Source organism: Pogona vitticeps, chromosome 7 (genome assembly GCF_051106095.1).
Source record: "Pogona vitticeps strain Pit_001003342236 chromosome 7, PviZW2.1, whole genome shotgun sequence".
Taxonomy (NCBI): domain Eukaryota; kingdom Metazoa; phylum Chordata; class Lepidosauria; order Squamata; family Agamidae; genus Pogona; species Pogona vitticeps.
In genome coordinates, this window is record NC_135789.1 from 7,354,336 (window position 1) to 7,382,288 (window position 27,953).

General features: G+C 45.5%; 2 protein-coding genes across 4 annotated transcripts; both read right to left on the reverse strand.

Moving 5' to 3' along the window:
- Positions 1–42: 42 nt before the first annotated feature.
- On the reverse strand, positions 43–16,254 carry LOC110086824 (uncharacterized). The gene is made up of 13 exons (XM_072977679.2): positions 16,127–16,254; positions 13,291–13,428; positions 12,471–12,657; positions 12,068–12,315; positions 11,007–11,181; positions 10,616–10,716; positions 10,080–10,166; positions 9,224–9,352; positions 8,053–8,175; positions 6,535–6,699; positions 5,031–5,198; positions 3,148–3,308; positions 43–2,331 (listed from the first exon to the last, which is right to left on the reverse strand). Exons 1-13 carry the CDS (start codon positions 16,221–16,223, stop codon positions 2,287–2,289), a joined length of 1,824 nt encoding a protein of 607 aa, XP_072833780.2. The 5' UTR covers positions 16,224–16,254; the 3' UTR covers positions 43–2,286.
- On the reverse strand, positions 15,081–27,946 carry CCDC27 (coiled-coil domain containing 27). Of its 3 annotated transcripts, none has more exons than XM_072977678.2 (13): positions 27,685–27,946; positions 27,000–27,204; positions 26,058–26,187; positions 25,474–25,608; positions 24,668–24,807; positions 23,042–23,221; positions 22,353–22,586; positions 21,346–21,571; positions 20,314–20,444; positions 19,206–19,283; positions 18,275–18,487; positions 17,856–17,960; positions 15,081–17,261 (listed from the first exon to the last, which is right to left on the reverse strand). In XM_072977678.2, exons 2-13 carry the CDS (start codon positions 27,153–27,155, stop codon positions 17,139–17,141), a joined length of 1,851 nt encoding a protein of 616 aa, XP_072833779.2. In that variant the 5' UTR covers positions 27,156–27,204; positions 27,685–27,946; the 3' UTR covers positions 15,081–17,138. The 3 variants fall into 3 exon arrangements, with proteins under 3 accessions (XP_072833779.2, XP_078235241.1, XP_078235240.1); XM_078379115.1 differs by having other exon boundaries at positions 27,540–27,946; XM_078379114.1 differs by having other exon boundaries at positions 27,000–27,946.
- Positions 27,947–27,953: the final 7 nt, after the last annotated feature.

Consider the following 27,953-nt stretch of genomic DNA (forward strand, 5'->3'; position numbering starts at 1 on the left):
AGAGAGAGAGCATCAGAGGCTGAAATTCATCTGGATGCAACCATTTCCCCAGAATACCCTGGTATTGTGTCAAGGGATGGTAAGGAAGCCATGGCTGGGTGTCATCGAAGTCCGCCATGTTGGGTGTGTATCGTGGCCGCCATTTTGTTTTCCTCATAATGCCTTTGGTTGATGCCACTCAGAGGCTGATGCCCACTGGCCTTCTCTTGAGACAGTTTTTTTATTTAAAGGGAATCATGACAATGTTGCAATGTGTTTGCCCCCACTGTGGCAACCGCACAGAGGCTTATCTCCAGAAAAGCGGGCCCACCGGTAGCCGTCGGAAACCGGAGGCAAGTTGATTTCAAAACCAGGGAGCCAAAAAGAACTCCGTAGTTCACCTCTCTGAAGAATTGGTGAGATTAATAATATTGTAAGCTTAGAACTGGAAAGGACCCAGCTCCTTTCAAAGAGGCCCAGTGGGGGGAATCGAACCTCTGGATCCACAGCCAGAGAGACCTGAACCACTGAGTTATCCAGCAGTTCTGGATACCAGGTCATGCTTACAAAACAATAATGAATTGAAGCACTTTACAAGGTTTTGTTTCCCCCTTTCCTGTCACGTAGCATCTTCAGTGGCCATGGAAATGCTCTCTCTTAGCAGTATTACTGTACAAATTAACTGTGTGCGTGTACGTATATATGCTGTTACCACTGGCAAAGGTCAACATGTTGGGCACAGGGTAGTCTAAACCAGTAGCCCCCAACCTTGGGCCTCCATATGTTCTTGGACTTCAACTCCCAGAAATCCTGGCCAGCAGAGGTGATGGTGAAGGCTTCTGGGAGTTGTAGCCCAAGAACATCTGGAGGCCCAAGGTTGAGGACCACTGGTCTGAACCATCTAGAAATTCTGTAGGCATTCCTGGGCAGAGGTGTCATCAGAAATTAGAGGACTGCGGACACAGGCTGAGATTCACATCTGTTTAGGGCACATGGTTGACCACACTGTGTGTAGTGTTTACTATCATCCGCATTTTTCAGCATCTGCGGAGACTTGGAACCAATCCCCTGTGGATTCAAGGATCTTACTCCGAATCTTCCAGAAACCCCTGGATATATAGCAGCCATGTTGGGTGACAGATTCTAGGCATTATAATCCAAAAGAGAGAGAGAGAAACTCTTCTGAGTTACAATAGATCTATATGGGCATTTTCTACTCAGAGGGTCTTCACTGACATGAAGGCAGAGAGGGGTACGGTGGCACCTTCGGTTTCCGGAAGCCTCTTTGCGTATACAGTCCACGAAGGGGGCTCTGAATGGTTCGGGCTGGTCTGAATTTGAAACGAGCAATAGACCGAATCTATAAAGTTGGTTTAGCGCTGGAAATACCTAGCGCACGTCCCCCTAGATGGCCTTCTCCACGCTGCTGTTCCTCAAATGTGCCCAAACTTGTTGGGAGTTCGCTTTTAAACCCAAACATGAATAGAATCCAACCTTTGTTGTGAATTGTGAGATTTGTTTTGTTTTACTGTAACGATATATTTGGGGGAAGATGTGTTATTTTTATAGCTCCTTTTTTTTGGTAACACAATAAACGTATTCAAAATGTTGTTTGCCTCGAGAGAAGAACGAAATTCTGCTTCCTCACGCATATGCACACACACACTTCTTTCCGTACTTATATGGGGAATTGCAGATCAGCGTGACTTTTGAAGCAAGCGTTGAAGAACCTTCCTTCAACCAGGCTCTCTCAATAGATTTCAAAATTCCAACTCATATCCATCCAGCCCACTTGACTCATGGTTGGGACAGCTGTCAAAAATGAAACCATGAAAACTAGGAGAGACCAAAGTGGAGGAAAGCTAGTTTAAGAATATTTTAATTTCTGGATAAGACACCAAGATGCCCGATTCCAGGTATTTCTTAGTACAATTCACATGGTTCGCTAGTGGTTCCCAACCTTGGTTAACCCAGGTGGTCTTGGACCACAGATCTCCGAAATCCTGGCCAGCTGAAGGTTTCTGGGAGTTGCACTCTAAGAACATTGGAATACCCAAGGTTGGGAACTGTTTGATGTTCTCTCCTTCTTGAATTCCCACAAAGATCATCCATTCCTCCTGCAATGGTTTGAGGGCACGTGAGAATCATTATGTCCAACGAAGGACTCCGATTCCAGCTAAGCCATAAGTCTCACACTCAGTTCTGTGTCCATCAGAGAATGATTACTTGATCATCATTCTGTTCCCCCATTTCCCTTCTTGCTACGTTGGCCAGCGTTGGCCTTTTTCACCGACTCGGTTTCCCGGGTCATCTAGATGCATAGAATTTCGGCAGATATTTGCAGAAGGCCTCCTGCGAACAAAATGAAATAAAAATCAAGGGATGAGACTAGGAAAAATAATCATCAGTTGATGTTGAAAGAATAGTACAATGAGGTGTGTGCTATCTAGCTATTAACAATAAATTAGCTGGTGAATTGAGTTAGAAAAAAGGATTATTGAAAAAAAATCGTTTTAATGGGATCCAGGACCCTTATGTAGAACACATATTTACAAAACCTAAAGGTTATACCCTGACACAAGAATCATTATATTTTTGGAAAGAGACGGGGCACATGAAATAAATTAAAATGAAAGATATCAATGAGTATATATATATACATATCAATCTCATCACTTGATTTTATAAATTTACCATTTCGGATGGTGGTGGGTTACACTGTACATTTGAGTTATGATTCTATTTGTCACATGTCTTTGCTATATTTTTAAAAATTAATTTTAAAAAGGTAAAAAAATGAACAAATCAAGCAATGAGACCAAAGAAGGGATTCATCAGAGACATGTGGACAAATTGCAAATTCAGAACGGGCCTGATTCCAACCTGTTTCTGTGATGTCCAATCAAAGCGAAAATGTTGAGTTTCATTCCCGGGAAAAAAGCTAAGAGAATTTACAAACCCCAGTTTACTCTCAGCATATTGCAAAACCATGGGTCAAATCCTGTTCTGTAACTGCCACTGGGGCGAGGCTGAGTTTCCGAGCCTCTGGTTATAAGGCTGGCATTTTTGGGCCAAGACATAACTTAGGGGAACACACACTTTCCCATCCTGATGCATCTCTCTGAAAATCACTTGTCTGTCCCCTTTAAAAAAGGGGTCATCACTCACTGGAAATCCACAGGAGCCTTCCTCGTATCCGTGGCCGCTGCAGTTCTTCCCCCCGTGCTTTGGAGCAGGCTTGTTGCAAGACCGCGATCGCCGGATGACTCCTAGTCCGCAGGAGACCGGGCAGGGAGTCCACGACTCCCAGGGGGACCACCTTCCGTCGACTGCCACAAAAGACCAAACAGAGTCTCTGTTTCTTACCTCTGTATCACGAGAAAGTTTCTACTCAAGGTGCTGCATTCAAAACCCTGTTGTCACCGGGACTGATTATGGGAGTTGTAGTCCACAGAAGCACAGTGGGTGGGTGGGGCTTTCCAAATGGGGCAAACGTTCCTTGCTTCTTGCTGAAGTTCATGGGAATTACGGGAGGGGCGTCCTGATCGTGGGTGGTCTAGGGCTATATGGCGTCATGGCTCCAGCGATATCCGTGCTCTTTCCCGACACTTGCCAAGGGGCAACAAGCATCTGCTGCAGTGCTTCCCCGCAGTCCTTGTGCGTTAACACTGACCTTTTAGGGAAGGGGCCACAGCATTGAACTCGCCACCCGATAGAAACCCAGAACAAAAAATAAATCCAGTGCTTTGGGATGGTGAAAAAGACCTCGGAACCATTGAAGTTTTATTTGTAACCTCGCAGGTTACCTGTGGTTTTGAGTGACTGAGAGGGGCCTTTCTGGGCTGGCGTGATGGTCAATCTATCGAACATGAACTCATCATTCATTCCAGCCTCTGAATTCAAAGACAGCCCTGCCTCTACAGTAATGAATTTTTTTTAAAAAAAATCTTTCTCCCACAAATGTCTCAGCGGGAGCTACTCAGATCTTAAGGGCCAGCTCATGAGAAAGGGGTGGACTATTTGGGAAACTTGTAGCTATTCTCCTCTAGGAGTCTGTACTGAGACTGTACAGCAGAATGCGAATATTAGCCGAAATTCAAAACTCTGCAACAGGAACTCAGGTGGAGGTGGGGAGGACTGAGACAAAAGGAGATAGAAGGAATGTTGTTTGAACATGGAGAAGAATTTCCATAGGGCTGGTGGGTTGCCCAGAACTCGTAACGGTACAAATGCTCCATCTGGAACACTCCATAGTTTCTCTAAATCCACTGTATAACGTTCAATGAATACTAGTCTAGTAGACTATTTGTCTAGATGGGCGGGGTATAAATAAATAAATAAATAAATAAATAAATAAATAAATAAATAAATAAATAAATAAATGAATTAATGAATGAATGAATGAATGAATGAATATATAACATTTTACTGACTCTACTATATAGGATTTTTAGTTACTTTTTGATAAGAATTCCAGATTTTCTGCCATTGTCTTCTCAATCCAAGCTGGTGGTTAAGATAAAAGAAAGTAGCAAGCAGCTAAAAGCTGCTTTATAAATACAGTGGGATACCCATACCCACAGGGGATCAATTTCAAGCTGTCCCCAGCAGATGCTGAAAAACATGGATTATAGCGAATTCTGTTTTAATAGTGAATGCTATACATAGCATGGTTTTTGGCTCCCTCTATTGGCCAGTTCTGGTAGAGACACTGCAGAAATATATATTCCTAGGATTTTTCTTTTAAATAGTCTATTTTAAGACCGTGGATAAGTGAATCAGTGGATCCTGAAGATATGGGGTTCCTTTCTTTTTTTAAATAAAATAAAATAAAATCACAAGTTCCAGTAAAATCTTGTGAAAATGTACAAGGCCACACAGAGAGAATGGATCACTCAATCAAATCTCTTTCTTCCAGCTTGTAAAGGGGATGCAGGCAAGCGGGAAGTCTGCAGATGAATGCTTAGAGAACCAATTCAAAGGCTTCCAAGCTCTAACCTATCAATGCCCAAAGTTTTTCCGGGCGTATACCTGCTGAATGACTTCCGTACCTGGGCAGTGGTGGTTTCCGCACATGGCCAGCTGGTCCTCTTCCCCTTGACAAGGCAGCCCTCCTCTGGAGGGGGCAGGGCTGTCACACCTGCGGATCCTCCTCCTCATCCCAGAACACGTCTCCGAACATATGGACCAGGGTGACCATTCTGACCACTGGCCATTGACTAAGGTGAGGAAGGAAGGAGAAACAGAGGTGTCCATGAACCAACTGGCAATACAGAATCCACAGAAGAATGAAATCTTGGGATAATCACATAATAACGGCATTGGAAGGGGTCTCAAAGGCCATCAGGTCCAACCCCCTGCTCAAGGCAGGGATCCGAATCAAAGGGTATCTGACAGAGGGTTGTCTAAGTTCCTCTGGAAGGCCTCCAGCATTGGAGCGCTCACCGTCTCCATTGGTTCCATTGTCATACTGCTCTAACAGTTAAGAAGTTTAATATTCAGCCTAAATTTGGCTTCCGGTCCTTTGAGCCCTTTATTGTGTGTCCTGCACTCTGGGATGGTTGAGAACAGATCCTGCCTCTCCACTTTTCAGGTGTTTAGAACATGTGAGTCAGGATACAGTGTCACGGAGTCAATTTGCAGTCAATAAGGTGAAAATCCTTTTCCTGATCCATACGCCCATCTAAACAGTATCCTGGCTTATCTATCCTGAGTGTGGGATGTCTTGGACATTAGGGTGATGGAAGAATTTTTAAAACGGGTTTTACTTTTCCCACCCGGCCTCTTTCAACCAAGAGTAACAGCCTGGCATACCCTTGCACATCCCAAATAACGTGAGAACTACATTTCCAAAATCCTTTGGTCAAAGGCCTATGACCATTACATCTAAAACAGCAACAATTAGGATTCTGTACACAAGGCCGTAGCAAATGTAAAGTTCCCAGCATTCCTTGGAGCAAACCAATGAAAAGTTAAAAACCTTCTTTTCTTTTTCTCCTTTTTTGCATTGAAGCGATAAGCTTTTATTTATTTACATATTTAAATTATTGTTTACCCCGCTTTTCTCCTTTAAAAAATGGACCCAAGATGACTTACTTCATAAAAAGACAATATTTGAAAGCTAAAAACAGTGTTATACCAATACTGAAAAAGAATTAGATGATCATTATATTAAAAATATTAGTGATTTTTTTTTACTAAAATAGATTTAAAAACAAAAAATAGAAACCAGGCCCATTTTGAAACCCCTCTCACGCAGCCAGTGACTCGGGGAAAGCTTGCCTGAAGAGAAAAAAAGGTCTTTGCCTGCTTGCGAAAGGACAGCCAAGAGGGGGCGAGTCTGGCCTCCAGTGGCAGGGAGTTCCAGAGGCTGGGAGCAGCCACTCCTCTCCTGTGGTTCCACCAAGTGCACCAGGTGGTTCCACTAACACCCGAGTAGGCTCATAAAAGGGAGACGGGCTTTGGAAACAGCTTGGACTCAAAGCTGCTTAGGTTCACCCCCTTTGGGGCCGGCGAGTTGCATGCTCCCAATATAAGAGGCAACAGCTGGATTACCCATGCAGGGTTGTAGCTGAGGGCAAACCCTGAGCTCAGCAGATCGTCCCTTACACCGCACGCCACTCTCCGGGTGAGTGCAGCGACGGATCCGCATCTGGTTCTGGACGCCACAGGTAGCGGAACAGACCGACCACGGAGACCACGGGGACCAGGTGCTTTTCGCTGCGAAGAAGAGAGAAAAGGAATGGAAGGTGATGCAAAGACAACCCTCCACTTTGTGCATTCACACAGGAACGAACAGCTTAATCAATTCAGAAAGGGAGCTGCAAGGGGAATCCAAAGCGTTTGGCCGTACATTCTGGAAGCTGTTCTTGCAGAAAGTGTTTCCTTCCACCACCCGCCACCCCCACCAAGCGATGGGAGAAAAACTTTACAGACGTTCTTCTGCCTCTTTGGAATCAACCTGCGGAATGTTCATGGAAAACTGATGGGAGCTTATGGAACTCCCTGCCACAAGATAGGAGGATTCTCGGCTCAGAGGGCTTGGGAAGTCTGTTCTTCAGTCAACCAATAACAAAAATTACGCTTGTTGGAATACTGTGGCAGATGTCGGTTGCTGACTGCTCAGTCCAAGCGCTCCCAAGTCCTTCTGGGTGAAGTGGGAGCCCCAAAAGGTTGATCAACAGTTTGAGAAAAGAGGAATGTCTGGGATCTACTGGAATTCTAGTGGCATGTTTGAGGAGGCAGAATAAATGAGGGACTAGGAGGATGTTGGTTAAATGAAACATTCACATTCAGAGTAGGGCCCCCTATATCTGTGGGGGGATTGGTTTAAAGCCTTCCAGCTGGTGCTGAAAAATGGAGAACACTGTTTTTAATAGAGAATGCAATATATAGCATGGTCTCTGACTCCCTCTAGTGGCCACTTCTGATAATAGCATCAGAGAAATCTATTTCTCTAGTGAACACTATACATAGCATGGACTTTGCCTCCCTCTAGTGTCCAGTTCTGGCACCTTCATCATTCAAAATATATACAGTACAGTACTGTACAGTGGTGCCTCACAAGACGATGTTAATTCGTTCAGCGAAAAACGTTGTCTTGTGAAAACATCGTCTTGCGAAATGCGGTTCCCCATTGGAATGCACTGAAATCTACTTAACGCGTTCCAATGGGGAAAAATCGCTGTCTTGCGAAAATCGTCCATAGAAAACATCATCTTGCTCTTGCGAAGCGCCACAGCAATCACAAAAACTAATCGTCTTGCGGATTAATCGTCTTGCAAGGCAATCGTCTTGCGAGGCCCCACTGTATTTGGGGGAATTCTCTTTTAATATTTCTAATCTCTTCAGACCAGGGATAAGTGAATCAACACATACCAATCACACAGATAAGAGGGCCCTACTGTATGTGTGTCAATACCAGTGATTGAACCCCCAATACCAGGAACTGACGGGGAAAAGACAGTTGCTCTCATACTGCCTGAAAGCCGCTAGCAGTCTCCCGGCGGAAACCGGACGCAGGGTGAAACCAGTCCTTGGTCTAGCCCACCCAAGCATTTGCACCTCGATTACCTTTACAATGGACACCATCCCCCATAAATCCACTCTGACACATGCAGAAGTAAGAGCCCAGGGTGTTCAAGCAAGTGGAGTCTCGGTTGCAGCCGTGGGTTCCCCTGGTGCATTCGTCAATGTCTAAGAAAGCGAGGGGAGAGAGGAAGCAAAGCAGGAGCAGCACAGAGATTTCTTTTCCACCTGACGACTAGCAAGACAAACCCCTGGTGCAAAGTGGCCCACCTTGGAGAACAGTCGGGGACAGGCTGATGGAGAGAACCTAGAGCTTAGAATTTTTTAAAAAAATCCTTGGGCTATAAACCCAGCCTAACTGCTGGCCAGAGTATTAAGGGAGTTGCAATCAAAAAAGTGACATACATCTATCTATCTATCTATCTATCTATCTATCTATCTATCTATCTATCTATCTATCTATCTATCTATCTATCTATCTATCTATCTATCTATCTATCTATCTATATATCTATCCTATCTATCTATCCTATCTATCTATCTATCTATCTATCTATCTATCTATCTATCTATCTATCTATCTATCTATCTATCTATCTATCTATCTATCTATCTAATCTACCTACCTACCTACCTACCTACCTACCTACCTACCTACCTACCTACCTACCTACCTACCTACCTACCTACCTACCTACCTACCTACCTACCTACCTACCTACCTAAAAACAGAACCCTGAGGGACACCACAAGCTAATGGCCAAGGAGTCTTCTGTGATCACCCCTCCAGGAAGACCTAGAGCCACTGTCAAATCGTGCCTCCCAGAGCAACAGCCCAGAAGGATACCCAGGTTGATGGGACCCATGTCATCGCTGGCGGCGCTGAAAACCACCAGGAGGTCCAGCAGAACAACAAGGACAGAGTCCCCTATTAAGCTCCTCGGTGGCCAAAACTCTCAGTGTCCCACAACTAGGAGCCAGACAGGGCTCATATCATCCCTAAGCCCTTGATGCTCAGAAGCTACCAACATGCCCCAATATGTTCCGCCTCCTCTGCCTGACGTCCCTTCTACTGGAGAGGCCAAGGGCTGATCATGGATCCTTCTGCGAATCAAGCAGCTGCCTGACTTCTAAGATCTGCCCCATGGATTTCAGCCTCTTGCTCTGGCATGTGCCCAGACTTTAAGAGTAACCCAAGAGTTGCCGTATCCCCTACCGATGCAGCTGAACAGGCCGTCTCCTTCCAAGCCTCTCGGGCAGCGGCAAAAATACGATCCGAAGGTATTGGTGCACTCAGCTTCCGGCAGACAGTTCAGGGGCGTCCCTTTCTCACACTCATTGATGTCTTTAAAGAAAAAAAGGGGGGTAAATGTATAGTAGGGTCCCCATATCCGCAGAGGATTCCTTCCAGCCCCCCCCCCGCAGATGCTGAAAAAGCAAATACTGAAAAACACATAGCAAACAATATTATAGAGTAGCAAATGCTATCCATGGCATGGTCTCTGTCGCCCTCTAGTGGCTGGTTCTGGTAACTTCCTCATTAGCAATATAGCTCCACCTAACTTCCTGCTCAGAAAGAAAGCTCCCAGCTAGCACTGGGGCAGGAAGAGGAAGCTTAGGCAGAGCTAGGCCTAGCTTGCTCTCAAAGCCTTCCAGTTGAGGCCTTTCTTCCAGGTGAGCCACATTTCGGTGTCTGCAACGTATATTTGGTCTGTTAGGCGGAATGGAGAACGATGGGATTTGTGATCCAAAAATCTGATCTATAATGATTACTGCTTAACAGTTGGTACTTGCAAAACCATATTACTCGCAGTGGTGGCACTGTGTTGCGACAGGAAACATATCCATTATCTCCTCTTCTGACAACACGAGAAAGGTGACGGTGTTCACTACCAAAGAACCCAGATTTAAGATCCTTAAACATCTTACAGGGTGCTATAGGTCTCTCACCTGGTGGAACAAACTTACAAATCAATACTGCTGGATGTTATGGCATCAATTGTATTGCCCTCAACTTTATATTGTGCTTTGGTCAGTAAAGGCTATAAGAAGCAAAGCTCACAATCATTTACCGATACAGTGCAAACCGTTTCCTTCAAATCCCGACTTGCAGTGGCAGTTCTTTTCATCTCGACCTCCGTGGCAAGTTTTGCTGACATCTGATGGGAAAGGAACGTACATAAAAGAAGGAAAAGTAAATAAATCCCAATCCATGCATATATTTCCAATGTTACAAAACTGAATACCCATTCCTCTCCTTTTGTTGCTCTCTGAAGGAAGTTCATGGGATTTATCAGGAGTGGCATAGCGCTATACTGCATCTCTACTTTAGCACTGAACTGCTACTATACTTGCATTTTCCAGTCGTGAGCAAGCATGACTTGTTCAGTAAAATACACATGGTCATCTGTTATGCTGGCCCAAGGTGAGCCAGTGAATTCCACGGTTGAGTAGGGATTTTGAACTCGGGTCTCTCTCATTAAGCAGGAAAGAACAGGCTTAACAGCATGAGACCTTTTGGCCAATAGCCCTCCATCTGGAAGCATCCCAAAGAAATAATTATTCTTGCCAGTAATGATGATCGGAAGCATGCAAGGAGATTTAGTACCTTTCTCTATTAGGAAGAGCTTCTGGGCAACCAAGACTCGTCCGGGAACATCGGGGCTAAAATCAAATACAAGAGCTCGGATGTAGCCAAAATCAGAGTCACTACAAAATGGGAAGAAAAAGATAAAATACACTGTTTGCTAATAGTCGTCTATTTGAAATTGCCCTCTGTTTAAGAGGAACAAGCCCCCAGATTATTACTCTTTGATCTGAAAATGAGAAGGGCAGGAAGCTTGTTCCACCACAAGCCCGTGTCCACATCCAGGGAGAAGAAAGTTAAATATCTTTTTCAACCTGGGCGGTGAGCTTCTCTATCATTTTTGTCCATCTCTGAGAAGGCTCTTGTTCAGCATCTCCAAGGAAATAGGCTGAACCCCAGATGCTGGGCGTACTTTAATCCTTGAAGTTCCATCCTTTCCACGCCATTGGCTAAGACCTCTGCCTGGCCCTCCAGCAACGTCCTTGGCCGCGGCTCCTTGATCCACCTGACGAAACTAGAAGGCGGCAGCTGGATGTACTTTGGCAACTGAATGGTGACGGTGTCTCCTTCCAAGAACCTTCCAAGTTCTGGAGAAAGCAACCAAGGAACCATTCAACACACTGAATTCAGCATACTGATCCATCCATCCATCCATCCATCCATCCATCCATCCATCCATCCATCCATCCATCATCCATCCATCCATCCATCCATCCATCCATCCATCCATCCATCCATCCATCCATCATCGCATGGTAGAATCTGGCAGAATCTACATTCAAAACACCCTACAAGTATGATTTCTAAAAATAACAGAAAAGGTTTATAGAGCATTGTCTATCTTTATTTAATTGCTAAACCTTAATATACATTTTTATATTTCAAAGTTGCAATTGTGTGTGTGTGTGTGGGGGGGAAATCTCCACACTATAATAACCCTTTATACTTTTTTTTTAAAAAAGTTTTATTTTATTAAAATTTTATTTTTAATATTTTATTAAAATAAAAATACAAACAATAAAGAAGAACCCTTGGGAGTTTTATTTGTAACCTTGCATGCTACCTGCAGGTTTTTTTTAACTGATGGGGACTGGTGTGATTGCCTTTCTATCTAGCATGAACCAATTGCTCCTTCCAGCCTTTGAATTAAAAAGAAGAGAGACCTTCCTGTCAGCTGAGCGTTTTCTTTTCTCTCTTTTGTCAGTTGGTGCCAGTTGTTTGTTTGCCACTAATCTGTTCGGTTAGTTGCTAAGTATGTGTGCAGTAAAGAAAGCGGTCTGTAATTTCATGCCACCGTAAGTAAATAAATGTTTTCATCCTTTCTCTTACAAATGTCTCAGAGGGAGTTACTGGGACTTTAAGTGCTGGTTGATGAGAAAGGAGTGGATTTCAGGGAACTTGTAGCTGTTCTCTTCTGCGAGTCTCTATAGGAAAAAGGATTTTATCAGAAATTCAAAACTCGGTAACATTTACCTGTCGGTGTACTATCCAACACAAATAAGTACTTCAGTTGGGAAGGATTCAGCATCTCAAAGGCCATCCAATCGTAAGCTTCAACCGTAGCTGTCTTGGTAGGCGGCGCATGCAATTTCACTTCCGCCCAGAAAAGGTTTGGGTAAAAATCATCTTCCTTGATTGACACTAGGGTTAGGGTCCGGCCATGATTCGCCACTATCATCCTCCGGGTCATGTTCTCCACAGGTGCCAGCCTTCTTCGATAGCTAGAACGGGAAATCACATCAGGACAAATGAAGGCAGCCAATGAGGGTGGCTAGAATGGTGTAAAGGTTAGAGTCTTGGACTAGGACTCAGGAGACCTTGGTTCGAATCCCGCCCTGGAGAGCATCCTGCAGAACCTCCCCGACTAGAACCATACCTGTTGAACTGGGGGCTTTGGCCGATGTAGAATTTGTACCACCACACAATGTATGAGCGACGGTGGCCCAAAGCAGAGACCGTGACCCCAAAGGTGACCTTCTGTTCTGTGACCTTAAGAAGACAAACTTGTTCTCCAAAGCCATCGCAAGCTGATAGGTTGGAGGTGGTGATACGAAATCCAGGATCTACAAAACAAAGCAAACTCAACTCTGATTTCCTTGTCTTCTTTTTCTTCTTCTTCAGAAACTCGGAATGAATCTTTTAGGTAGCACTTCTGGGGCCTTGAAAACACCTTGTGAACTTCTCCTGATCCCACGCTCTGCCCAAAAAACTCTTGTGGAGAAGGTGCAGAATAATACTCCCATTGCACCCGTGCAAGTAATGCAGACTAAGGGGGCTGTTCATCCAAGGCCACGTGATCCACCCAAGACTGAGTTGGGATTTGAACCCAGGTTCTTTCAAAAGGCTTTCCTCCTCTCTCTTTGTTTCTTTCTCTTATCTTTCGACCCACCTTCTAAAGAGACCTCTGAGAGTCCTTAGATGTGAATATTACTAACAAAGGAACAAAAATTAAATGGACCTTCTAGCCATTCCAGGGTCTCTATTTGTCTGGCTGACGAAATTTCTGACAACTTGCTAGACATTCGTGCATTAGCAGAGGCGGGACTAGATGACCTTAAGAATCCCTTCTAACTGTACATGGCATGATTCTATGATTCTACATGGCATGGAGGTCAGAAAGATCCAGATGCCTGGAGAGAAAAGGCTGCAATACCCAGAAAGAAGCACGTTCCTGTAATCCGTAATACGACTCTTACCTTGACAAGAATTTATTCCGTCACCTTTGTAGCCGGGCAGACACCGGCAATAGAAATCAGACGTCAGCTCGTCTTGTTGACAAATGGCTTTAGGGTGGCAGTGAATCTTCCTGGTTACGCACTCCCGTTTATATGGATCTAAGTTGTTGAAGGGCAAGAAAGACAATCACCGTTATCACATACCTCTCCCTGTATCGTGGAGGGGCATAGCTTCAGTGCTCAAGACAGGCAAGCTGTGATTGACTGAGTACATTTCCAATAAACCACATGTACTGTATATAGTGCAGTCTCTGGTTCCATCTAGTGGTCATTCCTGATAATGCACCTTGAAAACATGTATTTCTAGGTTTTATTTTTATTTCAGGCAGAGGACAAGTGAAACCACAGATACTGATCCCACAGATACAGCGGTCCTACTGTATATGCTAATTATTCAGTAGGTCCCACATGACTCAGGTCTGCCTGTCTCTTGGGTACCATAAAAGCAGAGCTTGGAATTTTTGCTTTTCTGAGCTGTGGTTGCAACCCCCAATTCCCTGTTTGACAGCGGGTCCTGCGGGATTTTGAGAATCGTAGCTGAGCAAACAAACACCGGACCCAAAGAGGAAACATGTGAATACAAGAGCTTTGAATGAATGAATGAATCGCCAAGATGTTGAACCTGGCCAGGGACGTTGATGTCCAAGAATGGTTTCATCCATCCTGCTGTTTCTGTGTAGGAAGATTTACCTTGGATTTTGGTTAGGATCTGTGTGACAATGCAACACAGGAGGAGAGCAGCTGCCACCAGCATTCTCATTTCAGTATCCCTTATTTGTATACAATTCACATCTTGCGTCTTATAGGTGGGGTTATGAGACCCTGCCCCCTGGCAATATGGTGTTGGGTCTACGATCAAGGCCCATCTGGGTATTGTTCTCTTAGAGAGCTTAGAACTGAGGCCACCAAGGCCGAAAGTTCTAATCCTAAGATTCTAGAGCTTGGGAAAGTTCCTTTTTTCAGATGACAGCTCCCAGAATCCCCCAGCAGTGTGGTGACTTCAACCAGTTGACCATCTTCTGGCAAAGGAATTTCAAAGCGAGAGTCCAGCATGAAACAGATGGCTCACAGTTGGTTAAGAAATTCAGTTCTAGCAGTTTGGGTCTCAATAGACATCATGGTTGCTAGCTTCACCGCAGATGATAATCAAGTCAAAATTGCTAGATAATTAGGATAATTCCCTATCACTGCTTTTGCATTCAAGATTTCATTTGTTTCCTCCTGACCTCGAAACATATAATCCGTTTGCTAGCTGAAATTCTCCTGCTCGTGTGTATGGCTAACCAACACCATGGGCAACAAGATGTTTGATGAAGCAGACTCTACTCCACAACAGCTCACATCATAATAAATCTGCTAGTCTCTTGGTTGTTTTGAGTATTTTTAAATGCCTTTGAATGTGTTTTTTATCAGGAGAAACTGAAATATTGAATTCAGTGGCTGGACTCTTCTGCGTTTGTGTGTGTACCTGGAAAGCTGACCTCACAGGCAGAGGTCAATGTGGAAACAGACAGTTCACACCTTCAACTCATCTCCTGTTAATGAACACTTCAAAGAAGGAACTTAACAGGGAGCAGCTGCTTTCATGCTTATCTTTATCAGAGGGCATATCAAAGAAGATCCATAAGGACGCTGATGTCTTATCTGTAACCCGGACTTGAAAGTAATCAGCCCGCTTCCTTCCCAGTTATATAAATTTGGAAAACAGAATGGTGACAAGTCCTGACGGAACATGAAAGGCACTTAAGATGTTGCTGAGTAATGGCCCATTTATTTGTATAAAAAGGGATTAAAGAAAACAAGTTAGCCTAGCATGTCTCTAAGGAGAACAATGCTTTGCTCTCCTGCTGTTCAGTAATGCTGCAAAGGGACTCAATCGGACAAGGAGAAATTGGCCCTGTTTGCTGTCATATGAAGCTCTGCCGGGACAATGCACTCTGTGCATGTCCCTAAATTATACTATCTCTCTGCTAAGGTGTGAGTATTAGATTACGAACAACATAGAAGCAACCTAAATGAAATAAACTATGTTCCTGTAGTATGCAGTATTTCTGTACATAATAATAAGATCTTTGGAATGCTGCCACCTTTTCTGGAATACTGTACAGCCCTTGGCTTGACAGTGAACCATAAAAGGATCAGCAGAGGCAGGACCAGAGGAAGAAAGGAAAGAATGAGGGCTGTGGGCTCAAATGCAAATCACATCCCATGACGTGTAAACACGGAAGTCCTGAATTAATCCACAGCCCCTGTGTGATAGTGGGTTGCAAATTCATCCATAATACTGGCTGCAAATCAAATTACAGCGAAGTTGGTGTGTGATTCAGCTTGCTGGTGTAGTCACAACTAAAGTCGAATAAAGTTTTAAATGATTAACTGCTTCCTTCTGGGGCCCAGAACAGACTCATTTAGAGTGCTACTTGATGTTTCCAAAACTGTCTGTACAAGCACACACAGATCATGTACACCTTGATGGTGAGATACAGGCGGTGGAGCAAGAGGGGATTTAAATGCCGGATTATTAGCGGGGACAATTACAAAATAAACTTCTTGGCACCAGAAAGATCTGAATCTGTTATGCAGTGCTTGGAGCATTGTAACAGATCACGTGCTTTAAATATAAAGTTCACCACAGTGTAAAGCAATCGAAAGTTTTCAAAGGGGTGTCCATCAACAGAGCCTCTTGAGAATAAGTCATTGTGGTAACCACCAAGCAGCCAGTTAAGTAACACGTGCATGTCAAAATCACAACATGCTTCTACTGCAAGTGTTAAAAAGTTGTCGTTCCTGTTCAGACCTTTGTTGATCACTCTGGACTTTGGAACGCATCCTCGTTCCGTGGTTATTTGCTCGGGTTTTTCTTCCACGTCCTCTCCTCCTTCCATTACAGCCATTTGAGACCAGTTTAAAGACTGTCCTGGGGGAATGAAGGGTTCTCCTATCAGCGTTTGTGTATTGCCATGGTGGCTCCGTGGTGAATACCATTTCCAGGAAAGTAAGATCCATGTAGACCTTGTATTGTATTTGGCTTCAGCAGGGACCACTGTGAACAGAAGGCTGGATTTGATGGTCTTTGAGCTTGATCCACCCTAGCACCTCTTTTGTCCCTGCGTTCATTAAGTTGTACACGTCCTTTTTAAAATTTGTGATAGCAGTAAACTTGGACATGTAGGAACTCATCAAGACTTTTCCTTTAGCCAGCCCTCCCAATAATTATTTTTTTTAAAAGACAGGGGGCAAAATCAAGCCTTATTAGCAGCATGTCTTTTGCAACGGTAACGGCTCTTAACTGCCAAGGCAAGACCAAACTACGCTAAAATCCTTTGCTTCGCAACACAGATTCCCTTTCAGGTATATATACTGTTCCTGGTAAATTCCTTTCTCTCCCAGCCCTAGTGAAGGTTGCAGATAAGCGGTGAGGGAGATGTCATCATCCCTGCTCCTCAGAAGCTTTTGCAGCTTCCATAAACCCTGGTTTCACCCTATCCCACGGGAGTCCATTATAATGATGAGTTCTTCACAATACATGGTAATGATGCGGTGTGACTGCTTTGGCAGTATTACCCATTAGACTTTTCTAAGTCCATCGGCAGTTGTGGATTTCAAAGGGAAAACGGGGAGGTGCTGTTTGGTGCAGGGAGGAAAGAAAGATCCACACCATCATTGGCCTGGAATTACCCTCAGGAATAAAAAGATGCCCAACCAACAGACGGTGTGGTAAGATGAAGACATTTTTTGTGTTCATTCATTGGCATCCTCAAGGAAGAAAGAGAGGGGACCCAGATAGAGAACCAATCAGGAAGAGTCCTTTATCTGCTGGTACTCTTCTTCTTATGAGGAGTCGAAGGGCTGGGTTCGGAGCTCAGCGAGGGGACCTTGACCCCTTTCTGTTTCAGCATCTGGTGAAAATCGATGCGGTCCGTGATTATTTTCTGGAAGACAGACCCACAGTAGAGGCGGCTGTTAAAACTGGAGCAGGAATCATGGGGCCCGAAGGGGTGTCTGCGTCTCCGGAGGCCTTTCTGTACTGTCCTAGATCATAAATTCCACCCAGAACACACACAAAGAGGCGTACATTTTGGGTGCTATTTTTGGTCTGGGATATTAGTGGGGGAATAAACTTCCGGCTACTCCTGGAAGCACCTGGGTTTTGCATGTTGTATTTTAGAACTCCTGCACTTTTCAGTTATAAAAACCCTGAATGTCTACTTCTGACCCCTCTCGGCCTTGCTCTTCTCAGCTTTGAGATGTTAGTAGAGCCCCCTGTGTGTCCCGGAAATGCAAAACAGTGGCTTCATGCCATTTTAATTATCATGAGAGCGTTCTACAGACTCTTTGGATCTGCAGTCTGGTTAAGGAACTTGAGGGTTTTTCTTTTATAATTTAGGGACATCCACGGGAGCTCTCTGGCTCCTGGATCCCTGGAACTCAGCCACCTCGATTTAGGAAAGGGCAACGGCAGTCTTCTATCTCCAGTGCTCTCGCTGCAATCTTTCCAAACAACGGAAGAGAATGTTTTTTTTTACCTGCAGGGCCTCTAAAACCTCTTCATCGGAAATTTCTGCTTGGGGTGACTTGGAGCCAGGCGTGCTGTAGGTGGCCTGGATGATCTTGCTTCGAAACCTTTCAAACTGTTGGAACAAAGAAGTGCAACCCAGCATGTGCATATGAGAATGTTAAAGTTAGGTAATTTACATATTCTAACTTAGCGACCAATGAGATTCTGTCTGGTGTTAGCCAATGGGTGACCAGCGGGTGAGTTGCCTATGAAATATAGGCCACCTCCCACATTTTCAAAGGGACTAGACACTTACATCCATTTAAATAGTATGACTCCCCCCCCTCACTTTTTAAACAGTCATTAGGAGATTATTCAATGCCCAAGACGCTCGCTCCGTTAGATCAGGGAAGGCTGGACCAATAGGTGGAATTTGGGAGAAATTACCCGGGCGCTGATGCTCTCCAGCATGACCCTGGTCTGTTGCTCTGCCCGCTGCAAAACCTCCAGCTGCCTCTGCAGCTCGTTCTGCCGGCTCAGCTGCTTCCCGATGTGGTGCTGATTCACCGCCAGCTCTGCCTGGAGCCGGTTGACGTTGCTTTGAGTCTGGTCAACGAGCTGGCTTTTCTCTGCTAGCTTGCCTTCCAGTTCCACGACATCCTAAAGTGGAAAAAGGGGAAAAGGGAGGGAAAGATCTGGGCTGGCCAACCCTGTGAGATCCTAAACCCTGCCTCTGTGTTGTTGCCTGGAAGGGAAATGAGAGGGAGGTTTGGAATACCCTTAACCCTTTGAGATTTAGAAAAGATTTAGAAATTCCGTCAGGCTGCGGAGCAGAGAGGGAGACAGAAGAGAAGCAGGGCTGTGGGAATGTTAGTATTTTTTTAAAAATATAAATCTCTGAATCCCACAGTCAGTCTGACCATCTGGCCATAGAGAGCTGCCTTTGGCCACCTCTCAGCTGTTTCGACCTCACCTCAGTGTTATAAGAAAGTCTGCTGCTTCTATGCCTCCCTATAGTGCTTCAAGCTCTCTCTGGATGGTTAACCATACAATTATGCAGGCTCTGCATTGCCCCACCCACTGCCAGTGAGCTGGTTGCTCAATTTACCAACCTCGAAGGATGGAAGTCTTCAGCCAGCGACTGAGCCGGTCGGGACTGAATTGGTTTGCCAACGCTGGCTTAGAAACGAGGTGATTTAAGTTGAGGGATGGGGTAGTACCATGTCATTACGATTAAGTTTTTACTTAGGTTTTGGATGGAGAAACTTGCGACCTCTTAATTTCTACGAGATTTATTACTCTGTGGTTCTAGGAGACACTCGCCCAGGTGTGCTCCATGGGCAGGTGTTGAGGAAAAAAAATACTGGCTGTCACTCACTTGTCGGAGCTTGTAGTTCTCTCTCTCAATGGACCCCATCATTTCTTCATGCTTCCTCTCCTCTCGCAGGTTGCAAAACTGGATCAAAAGGCAGCTATCAGTAAAGGGGGTTCCCATTCAACCCATTTAAAAAAAACAGACCATTTAAACCAGGGACATTGGCAAGTCTTTGGGCCTGAGCTAAGGCTGAGTCTTTGGTACCAGGTACCAAGTCCTGAGCCCCATGTCTGGGTCCCTATTAAAAATAAGCCCTTTTCCCCAGGAGAAAAAAAAGGGACAGGATAGCTGGGATTCAAGTCGCAAGTCAAGTCTAAGTGACTAAAAAAACCCAACAACAACCCCGGAGTCTGAGTCAAGTCACCAAGTGTGACTTTAATTGACTTGCCAGCAGTCTTTAGACTCAAGCTCCTGTCCCTGATTTAAATAAGCAAGACCTTTTTTCGATACACAAACAGGAAAGGATAAGCAAAATGGACCTCCATTCTGTTTTGCATCCTATTTAGTGGACAGGAGGTGGGAGCCGAGTGACAGGGAGCGGCCCGAGATCACCTAGGGAGCTTTTGGTAGAACAAAACACAGAACTCAGAAGCCAGGCTTTATATGTCTCTCAGGCTGTCCTTCCTTGACAGTGCTTGGGGTCCACTCCCCTGAATCAGCCTACACAGCTCAGCGGACTCTGGTTTGAATCTCTGGCCCATTTCCTGTTTGATCTCCTGTGCAAAAAACAGCCATCCAACAAAGGGTTGTTTCATTTTTTTCTGGGTCATCTGCCATGGGCCTGGTTGTGCAACCCGTTGGGCAGCTGGTTTTGCCACTGGGCGCACAACAGATGCCTTGGGAAACAGAGACAACCACCTGCTCCACAGCGACTGTGGCAGACTAACTAGGCTAGTGCCCGGGGACCCCAAGCCAACTCTTATACGCAACTGCACCAGACCTACCTGAACCTATGGGTTTTTCGTTATACGACCTACCCCTTTGCCATCCACTGTACCCATCAGAACTGTGAGAGTCTCCTGGGCCCTGGAAACTGGGTTCAGACTCCTGCCCCACCCCTTTGCCCCCAAGCCAGCCCAGACTTTCTGGATGGGGTGTTCCTCCCATCCACCTTGTTAGACATCGCTTCCAGCTGATCGCCCCGTTCTCTCAACTCCTTCTGCAGTAACGCCTGCTCTGAGTGAGCTCTCCGGAGCCGGGATCCCTCGAAAGACAGCTGCCTTTGCAGGGAACATATCGCACCTAGAACAGAAGGTGGAAAGTGGTGAAGGGGATCCAAATTATTCATCCACAAGCATCTCCACTTTTTCAACCTTCTTTATGCTTGCTTCCGTAGCATAAACATCAATATTACAAGTGGGTCTGCAATGAAAAGCTGCAGTGGATCTTCCAGTCTGTCTTGCGACACTGCTCTTGGTTACAAGCCCACCATATTCTTCTGAAAGATACCCTTCTCCTGGCTTCCTTTGCCCTATTCCATGCCGCTCCTGGACCATCGGCATCTTACAGTTACCAGACTCCAACCTCACCAGGTTGTATCTGCAAGGGCTGCAGAACATTTCCTTTTAAAAGACATGCTTGTGCCATTTGGGGCTCCTCCTCTCGTGTTTACAGGGCCAGAATTATTTTTTCCCCAAAATTCTACTTACTTATTTCTAACACGTAAGCTCCCACTAGTGGTGAAAGGTGTCATTGCATGAGATTTTCTTCACCTACGTATCTTGCATATAAGGTGTTTTGTCTCAGAAAGGTCGATGGGGGCCTCATTTGTAAGTCTGATTGCTGAGGCAGGAATTTCTGAGCGAATCCTTTTCTGGGTGAATTGTACGGAAGCTGCTTTATCTGCAAAATCCAACTGAAATCTAAACCGCCCCCCTTTCAGACTTCATTTCTAATGACATAACAAGATTTCAGCTGGGTATTGGAATAAATACCATTCTGACAAGAACTCCCAGACTTGCCTAGCCAGAAAATGGGACTCTGAAAGCCACAGTCTTTTCCTCTAAAAATTATTTTCCAAGCTCTGCCTGGCTTCAAGCCAACGAACCATGGGATATATCTTAAAGGAACACATCCAATCTCTGACCAGCCTCAAAGGGAAACGTCCAGTACACATAACAAAATCATGGTTTCTCTGCGGTACCTGTGGCAATGTCGTAATCGTTTTTCACTTTCTCCAATTCCTTGTAGAGCTCGTTGTTCATCCTTTGGAACTCAAGAAGCTTCCGGATGATCATTTCCTCCTCTGTTTCTTCCATCACTTCAGGCTCCGTCTCACCTTCAAAAATCTCCTTTGACGCTTTTGAGTCACTTTCTGGAAGGGCCTCTTCCCCGCTCTCCAGCGTTCCCTTCTCCTGTATTTCCATATACTTCAGGGAGAAGGCAAGTAGGAAAGATTATGAGAAAGAAAGAAAACTCAGGAACTGCTGGAATATTTTATTTATTATCGTATTTAAAATTTTCTTTACCCCACCTTTCTCCTTAAAAAAAAACGAAGGAGGCTTGCCTCATTAAAAACACAATATTAAAAGCTAAACACAGTAACTTATTCAAAAAATAATGAGCAACATTATAGGAAAACTGTTAGGTAAAAGCAAATAAATACCAAATAAATGCTGTTTGGTATTTATGCCAGCAGAGTGTAGCAGGCTAGTGTCGGGAGCTTCTGGCTATAAAAACAGGGAGTAGCATTTTGGATGTTTATCAGTAAAGAGAAAAAAATCAGGATCATTACTTCAAGAAAACTGCTTTAGGGACGGGACAAGAGAACAAACACATAAACATAGATCCACCCAATGGCCCATTCTGACAAGCATATGTATGAATACAGAAGCCAGCAGAAGGCAGCTGACTAGCATTAGGCTTATGGCCCTCAAACAGCAGTAACTTCTCTGAAAACATGGACTAGGCAAAAAGTAGAAAACTTATTATTTAAGGCTTCTCCTCCTACCCAGTTTAGGGTACTTGTTAAATTCACCAGCGTACTGACTTTAGGGATTTTGGTTTCGTGTGTGTGTGTGTGGGGGGGTTGTTTGTGGGGTTTTCTTTGGCACTTCTCAACATTTTGCACTACATCCCATCCTGATATTTCATGATCATCATAGAGAGGAGGCAAAAGGTATCCATTTGCTCCTGTGATTCTTCACTTACTTCCTTTTCCAGCTGCTCCAGGGCCTCCTGATCCTTCAAGAGCGCTTCATTCAGCAACCCCACCTCAGAGTCCAGGGTCTTATCCTTCTGGGCCAGCTCCAACTTCATGCGTCCTAGTTCCTTCTGGAACTCTTCTGGGATGCTCCTCCGGTCCAAAGTAGCTGGCAAGGAGACGACCCGGCTGCGTGGCCTGCTGGTGCTAGCTTCTCCTGTGGCTAGTTCCACCTGACTCTTCTAAAAAGGGAATGGAGAGAGGATTAGGACAAGTAAGCCAGGAATGGAGAGTTCTGTTTTTTTGTAACTCTTGACAAACACAGTTAGGACTTAGAACCATAGAATGATGGAGTTCAAAGGGGCCTCTAAGGCCCATCGAGTCCAACCCCCTGGTTCAAGGCAGGACTCCAAATCAGAGCAGATCTGGCAGAGGGTGGTCTGATTTTCTCTTGGAGGCCTCCAGCGTTGGAGTGCTCACCCCCTCCCAAGGGCATGGATTCCATTGTCGTACTGCTCTAACAAGTTAGGAAGTTTTTCTGGTCTGCTTAGGATTCAGAGAATCACAGAATAACAAAGTAGGGAGGAGCCTCTAAGGCCATCCAGTCCAACCTCCTGCTCAAGGCAGGAGTCCAATCAAAGCAGATCTGGCAGACAGACTTTGGAGCACCCTAACTGGAAAAAAAATTGGGACCAACCTCCTCCTCTTGGGTCTGTACTGGGATGACAAAACTGCTTCGCTGGAACTGGTCGAGTTGTTTTTGCATCGCCTCCACCTCTTCCCGAAGGACAGAGATCACCTCATCCTTCCGGGCAGATTCCGCTTCACAGCGACTGAGGTGGGCAAGTTCTTCCTCCAGTTGCTGCAGGGACCAATCCTGGAGAAGAGAAGGAGACCAAAGCTGCAAGACTCTTAAGATGTTCAAAACAGAGTGAGATCATGACTAGGTGCCTCACGATGACAATCATGATGGAGAGGGATAGCTATAGCCTCACCAGACATATCCCCTCTCTGTCTTAACTCTTCCTGCTGCTGTTCTTGGGGTGAGTTTTAATGCCTCCCTCTTTCAGGGTCAAACTAGACATTAAGAACAAGGAGTTTTCCCGCAAAGGAGCCTATCACAAGGTGATTCGCCAGAAATAACTCTGCCTTCCAAAAGTGGATGGAGCTTAGCGAGTTGAAGTGACAGGCAGTGGAGTCCGGGATGGGGAGTCCAAATTCCCAGGAGAGGGGCTAGCCGAGATCCCATGTGTGGCTGATGGGATGACATGTTGTGCCACCTGTGCAGCCTTGGGCAAGCTCAGCATCCTGGAGGGTTATGCACAGACCAGTAAATGGTACCTGAGAACTTGATAACTGGAAATCCCTGGGAGGGTTACCACAAACCACAGCGGATGCAATGAATTGCTATGTTCCAATGACCCATCACAAAACAAAGCCCATGAGAACGTAAGATGTACATGTGAGGAGATGCATGTGCAAAGACAGACAGACCTCTTTCAGCAGTCCATGGAGCACCACTTCTAAATACATGTTAAACATTTCATCCACTTTAACCCTCAGACTTGAACTTTCTTTGCTCTCTCTCTACTTGTGTTTCTAGATGATTTCTCCAAATAAGTGTCTTTGACCTAAAACAGCCTTTGCCACTTACTCCAAGCATCAGCTTCAATCCCAGAAGCAGTCAGCCTGGAAGACCTAGCTCCTTGCTTGTTAATTTGCAGTTTGGGATCCACAAAGCAGTCAAGCTTCCAAAACATTCTTTTCCAAAAGTTAGAAAAGTTGATGCAAACAGAACTGACAGATAAACCATTTGAAATGCCTCCTGTTCATTTACGTTTCTTCACTGGGTAGTAGCCTTCCAAGGAAACCACTCAGCCTCCTGAGTACGTAACAAAGGGAACAACTGCCGAGGTTCTAGCGGCATCCTTCTGGAGGTTTGATTCTCCATCCCGGTGATTTTCCCCCCCTCCAGTGAGGGATATGCTCTTTGGAAGCCACCCAAATATTGAGAGTTCTTTTCGAGCTGGCCTTCTGCTGTGCATTTTACTGGAAATTAAACGAGTTCCAAAAGAACTCTCAACAGGTTATGGGCCCAGAGAGTAACTGAACACCAAAATAGACTTTCTGGGTTGCCTGTGACCTGCAAATAACACAGCTCTCGCCCATAATCTATAAGATACCAGGAATACTCAAGTGAGCAATCCACCCAAAGGCACTGGTGGCTGACTTAAGAGCCTCGCGCTTCCCTTCAGGCCTGCTGGGCCTTCCCGTTCATTTATCTCCTCTCGTTGCTTATATGTACGGCCTTTAAAACTTTTACCTTCTCCTGAAGGACGGCGATGTACCAAGGGATTCTGCTCCCGGAGTGGCTTTGCCTGTGAAGGGCTGGAAAGCCACTGTCAGTGCGACTTTTCCTCCTGTATAATCCACAGAGGCTCTGGGTGGATGTCACCGGACAATCTGCACATGTGAATTGGTTTAGGGAGAGGAAAAAAAACACTTGTTAAGTTTTCAGAGTCAGAAGAAGACAACTCTGGCCATAATGGCTCATTAAGCGATAATCAATGTCAAGCACAAACAGGCGTTCATTTAGATATCACAATATTTTGTTCTTCTCTTCCTGCTCCTCAATTTATTTTACCAACACACTGAGCCTGACTAAAATGGCTACTTCTGTGGAAAGGGCTCAAAGTTTATGAAATGCCTAATGTTGGATCGTGCTCAGTGCGGGGGGGGGGGGGGGAGAGCTGTGTTTTTTCATGCAGGATGTCCCCGACACCTTTTAGCGAAAAGAATCAGAAACAGAAGGCAACGAGAGGAAGTCTTCTACTAAATACTCGGCAACCTCCCTGTTCTGATGCCCTCTAAATGTACTGGACGAGAACTCTCATCATCTGGAGACAGCAAATGACCTAGCCAAAAATGACAGTTTATCCCACCAAACAAGGGAGAAGTGTATCAGCCCAACCAACATTGGCAGGGCAAAAGAAAAAAATGAGTTAAACAAAGCAAAAGCTGGAAGAAGAACTGAGATTTCTGCTCTTTGGGCTCGAAATCTGGCAGCAGAAGGAGCGGAATAAGAAGATGTTGGGGTGAAAAAGCTGCCAGCGTGGCAAAACGGCTTACATCTGGCGTAAGTTTTGCCTTCCAGGAGGTCCGCGTTCTGAAGGATCGAGGTCCAGTCGTCCAGTGAAATTTGGGAAGACAGACTTATGGTGCTGATGTTACTGGGCAGCCCGGTCGTTCTGGCAAAGTTCCCTTCTGCAGAAGGAATAAAAATCACACAACCTCGCAGCACATCCTTGAAACAGAGACCGAGAAGTAAAGCATGACGAGAAGGATTTTCCCGGTGGGCAGGAACAGGGCCTTCAAGCCCACGGATCAAGGATGTCATTTGCACTCTGGGCCTGCAAACGAGACGGCAGCCTCTAATTCCAAGCCCCTGGCCCGAAATGAAAACAAAACATCCATGGCAGAGGAAACCGAAGACGGGAGCTCGATTTCCAGAACACATCTCCACCCCAATACCTTACACCAGTGATTCCCAACCTTGGGTGACCCAGATATACTTGGACTGCAACTCCCAGAAGCCCCAGCCAGCATAGCTGGTGGCAAAGGATAAGGTCCTACACAACAAACACACAGAGATCAGGGTGGGCGAGATGTTCCCAGATCTCCGCTACTGGCTACCCACCAATGACATGCCTTACCGAGGTGAGCTGTCGAGGTCGCCCTATGGCTGAACCTTGGGCACCCAGGGCGCATCAGGAAGGATTTCTGCAGTTGTTCTACCTCGGGTGTGTATCCTGACACCGTGGGATTTGCCACGCCATCCTCAGCCTGGGGAAGAGAGTTATGAGTACGGAGGAGAAGGCAGAAGTTTGACCTCCAAGTGTAAATGGGAAAAAATATACTTTCAGTGAATGCAGGAATCTCATGTTGAGCCAGACCCTTGGCTGACCAAGATCTGTGCCATTTAGACTTGGGCTGGGCTAACCTTCAGGGCACTAAAGCCAGTTTCTTACCACAGGGTATTAAAAACACCCAGAGGGGAGGATGTATGAGAAACCTCTTTGGGTTTCCAGCAGGAGTTTTTCCCCAAACCTATCAGAAGATACTTGGGGAGTGGAGGTCAACATTTCGGCCAGCAAAGTGTGCAGTCTTCCACCCCTTCCCTTATGGAGGCCTCCCCTTTTGTCACTGTAAAGAACTGTTTAAAGAAAAAAAAATGGAAAGGAGCTTTGTGGCACAGTGGTTAAACTACAGTACTGCAGCCAGGACTCTGCTCACAACCTGAGTTTGATCCCAATGGAGTCAGGTAGCCGGCTCAAGGTGGACTCAGCCCTCCCTCCTTCCAAAGTCCATAAATTCAGTCCCCAATCCACTGGGGGTGGATGGGCAATGTGTCGCCTGAATAATTAAATTGTACACCACTCATGAGGGACTTTAAGCATGAATGGGAGGTACATAAGCAGCACATTTTGGTTTTTTCCCCCATGTGCTTTTAGTAGAACTTCCTTCTCTTGAAACCTTCCAGGGTGGAAGGGGCCACCAGCCCCCTACGGTTCATGTCTTAGCCAGCCCTGAAATAAATGAATATATTTTAAAAAATAAATAAATAAATAAATCCTGAAGGTGACACTTGTGCCTACCTGCTTCTCGTAATACAGCCTGACTGCTTTTGATGATTTGCTGAGGTTAATTTTGCTGCCAGACAGAGGATGCCAGGCAGGGTTCTGCTGCGTGTGGCTGACCATCTCTTGAAGTTCGTTAAAGCCCTTCCTCATCAAGCTGACTGGTTTCTCCATGGCTGCTGCTCTCAACTCAGCTACTCCGATAGGAAGGACAGAAAGAGCCCTAAGGATTGCAAAGCCCATTGTAAAAACAATGAGGATTTTTACATTGCTAGAGGTACAGTATGAGTATGGTAGGACCCCTCCATCCACAGGATCAGTATCTACTGATTCATTTATCGGTCTGAAATTAAAAATCCTAGAAATATATACTGTATATTTTAAGATGAAGTTACCAGAACTGGTCATTAGAGGGGGCCAGAGGACCTATTTATGTATACTGTGTTCACTATTAAGTGTTCACTATAATCCGTGTTTTTCAGCATCCATGTGGGGGAGAAAGAATCCTTTGAGAACGCAGCTACTGTGTAGCTGATACTCCTCAGTGGGTTGGAGTACCTGATTGTGGTGTCAGGGGAGAAGGAGCCCAAGGCCTCCGTAACTCAAAATAAGGACGGTGTGAAATTCAACCCCGGCACGGTTCTAAAGAACAAGGAACGGGAACGAAAAAGAACGAGGAGAAAAGAACGAGGGCGGGGCCTACGCTTGGGGGCGGGGCTTGAAAGTCCCTGATGGGAGGTTTTTTGTTTTGTTTTTCCCCTTTCAGGCCTCTTCCTCCTTCCCTCCTTCTTTTCCTCTCCTCGGTCCCTTCGCCTTCCCCGGCCAAGAGCCACCCCTCCGGCCCCGCCAAGCACGACCCGCCTCCCCAGGCGCGCGTCGGGTCGCGGCCTAGCCGCGCGAGAGGAATGGCGAACCTCACTGCGGGTTGCCTAGCAACGAGCGGCCGCCATGGCCGGGAAGACGACGAGAACC

Excerpts from the sequence above, each read along its gene's own strand:
- LOC110086824 (XM_072977679.2), bottom strand. The coding sequence starts at position 16,223 with ATGGCTGTAATGGAAGGAGGAGAGGACGTGGAAGAAAAACCCGAGCAA. Across the intron at positions 12,658-13,290 it reads CGGAATAAATTCTTGTCAAG|ATCCTGGATTTCGTATCACC; the intron begins GTAAGAGTCGTA and ends TTTGTTTTGTAG. Across the intron at positions 9,353-10,079 it reads AAACGGTTTGCACTGTATCG|ACATCAATGAGTGTGAGAAA; the intron begins GTAAATGATTGT and ends TTTTCTTTAAAG.
- CCDC27 (XM_078379114.1), bottom strand. The coding sequence starts at position 27,389 with ATGACCAGTTCTGGTAACTTCATCTTAAAATATACAGTATATATTTCT. Across the intron at positions 26,188-26,999 it reads GGCTGTATTACGAGAAGCAG|GCTGAGGATGGCGTGGCAAA; the intron begins GTAGGCACAAGT and ends TCTCTTCCCCAG. Across the intron at positions 24,808-25,473 it reads AGGCAAAACTTACGCCAGAT|ATTGTCCGGTGACATCCACC; the intron begins GTAAGCCGTTTT and ends TCACATGTGCAG.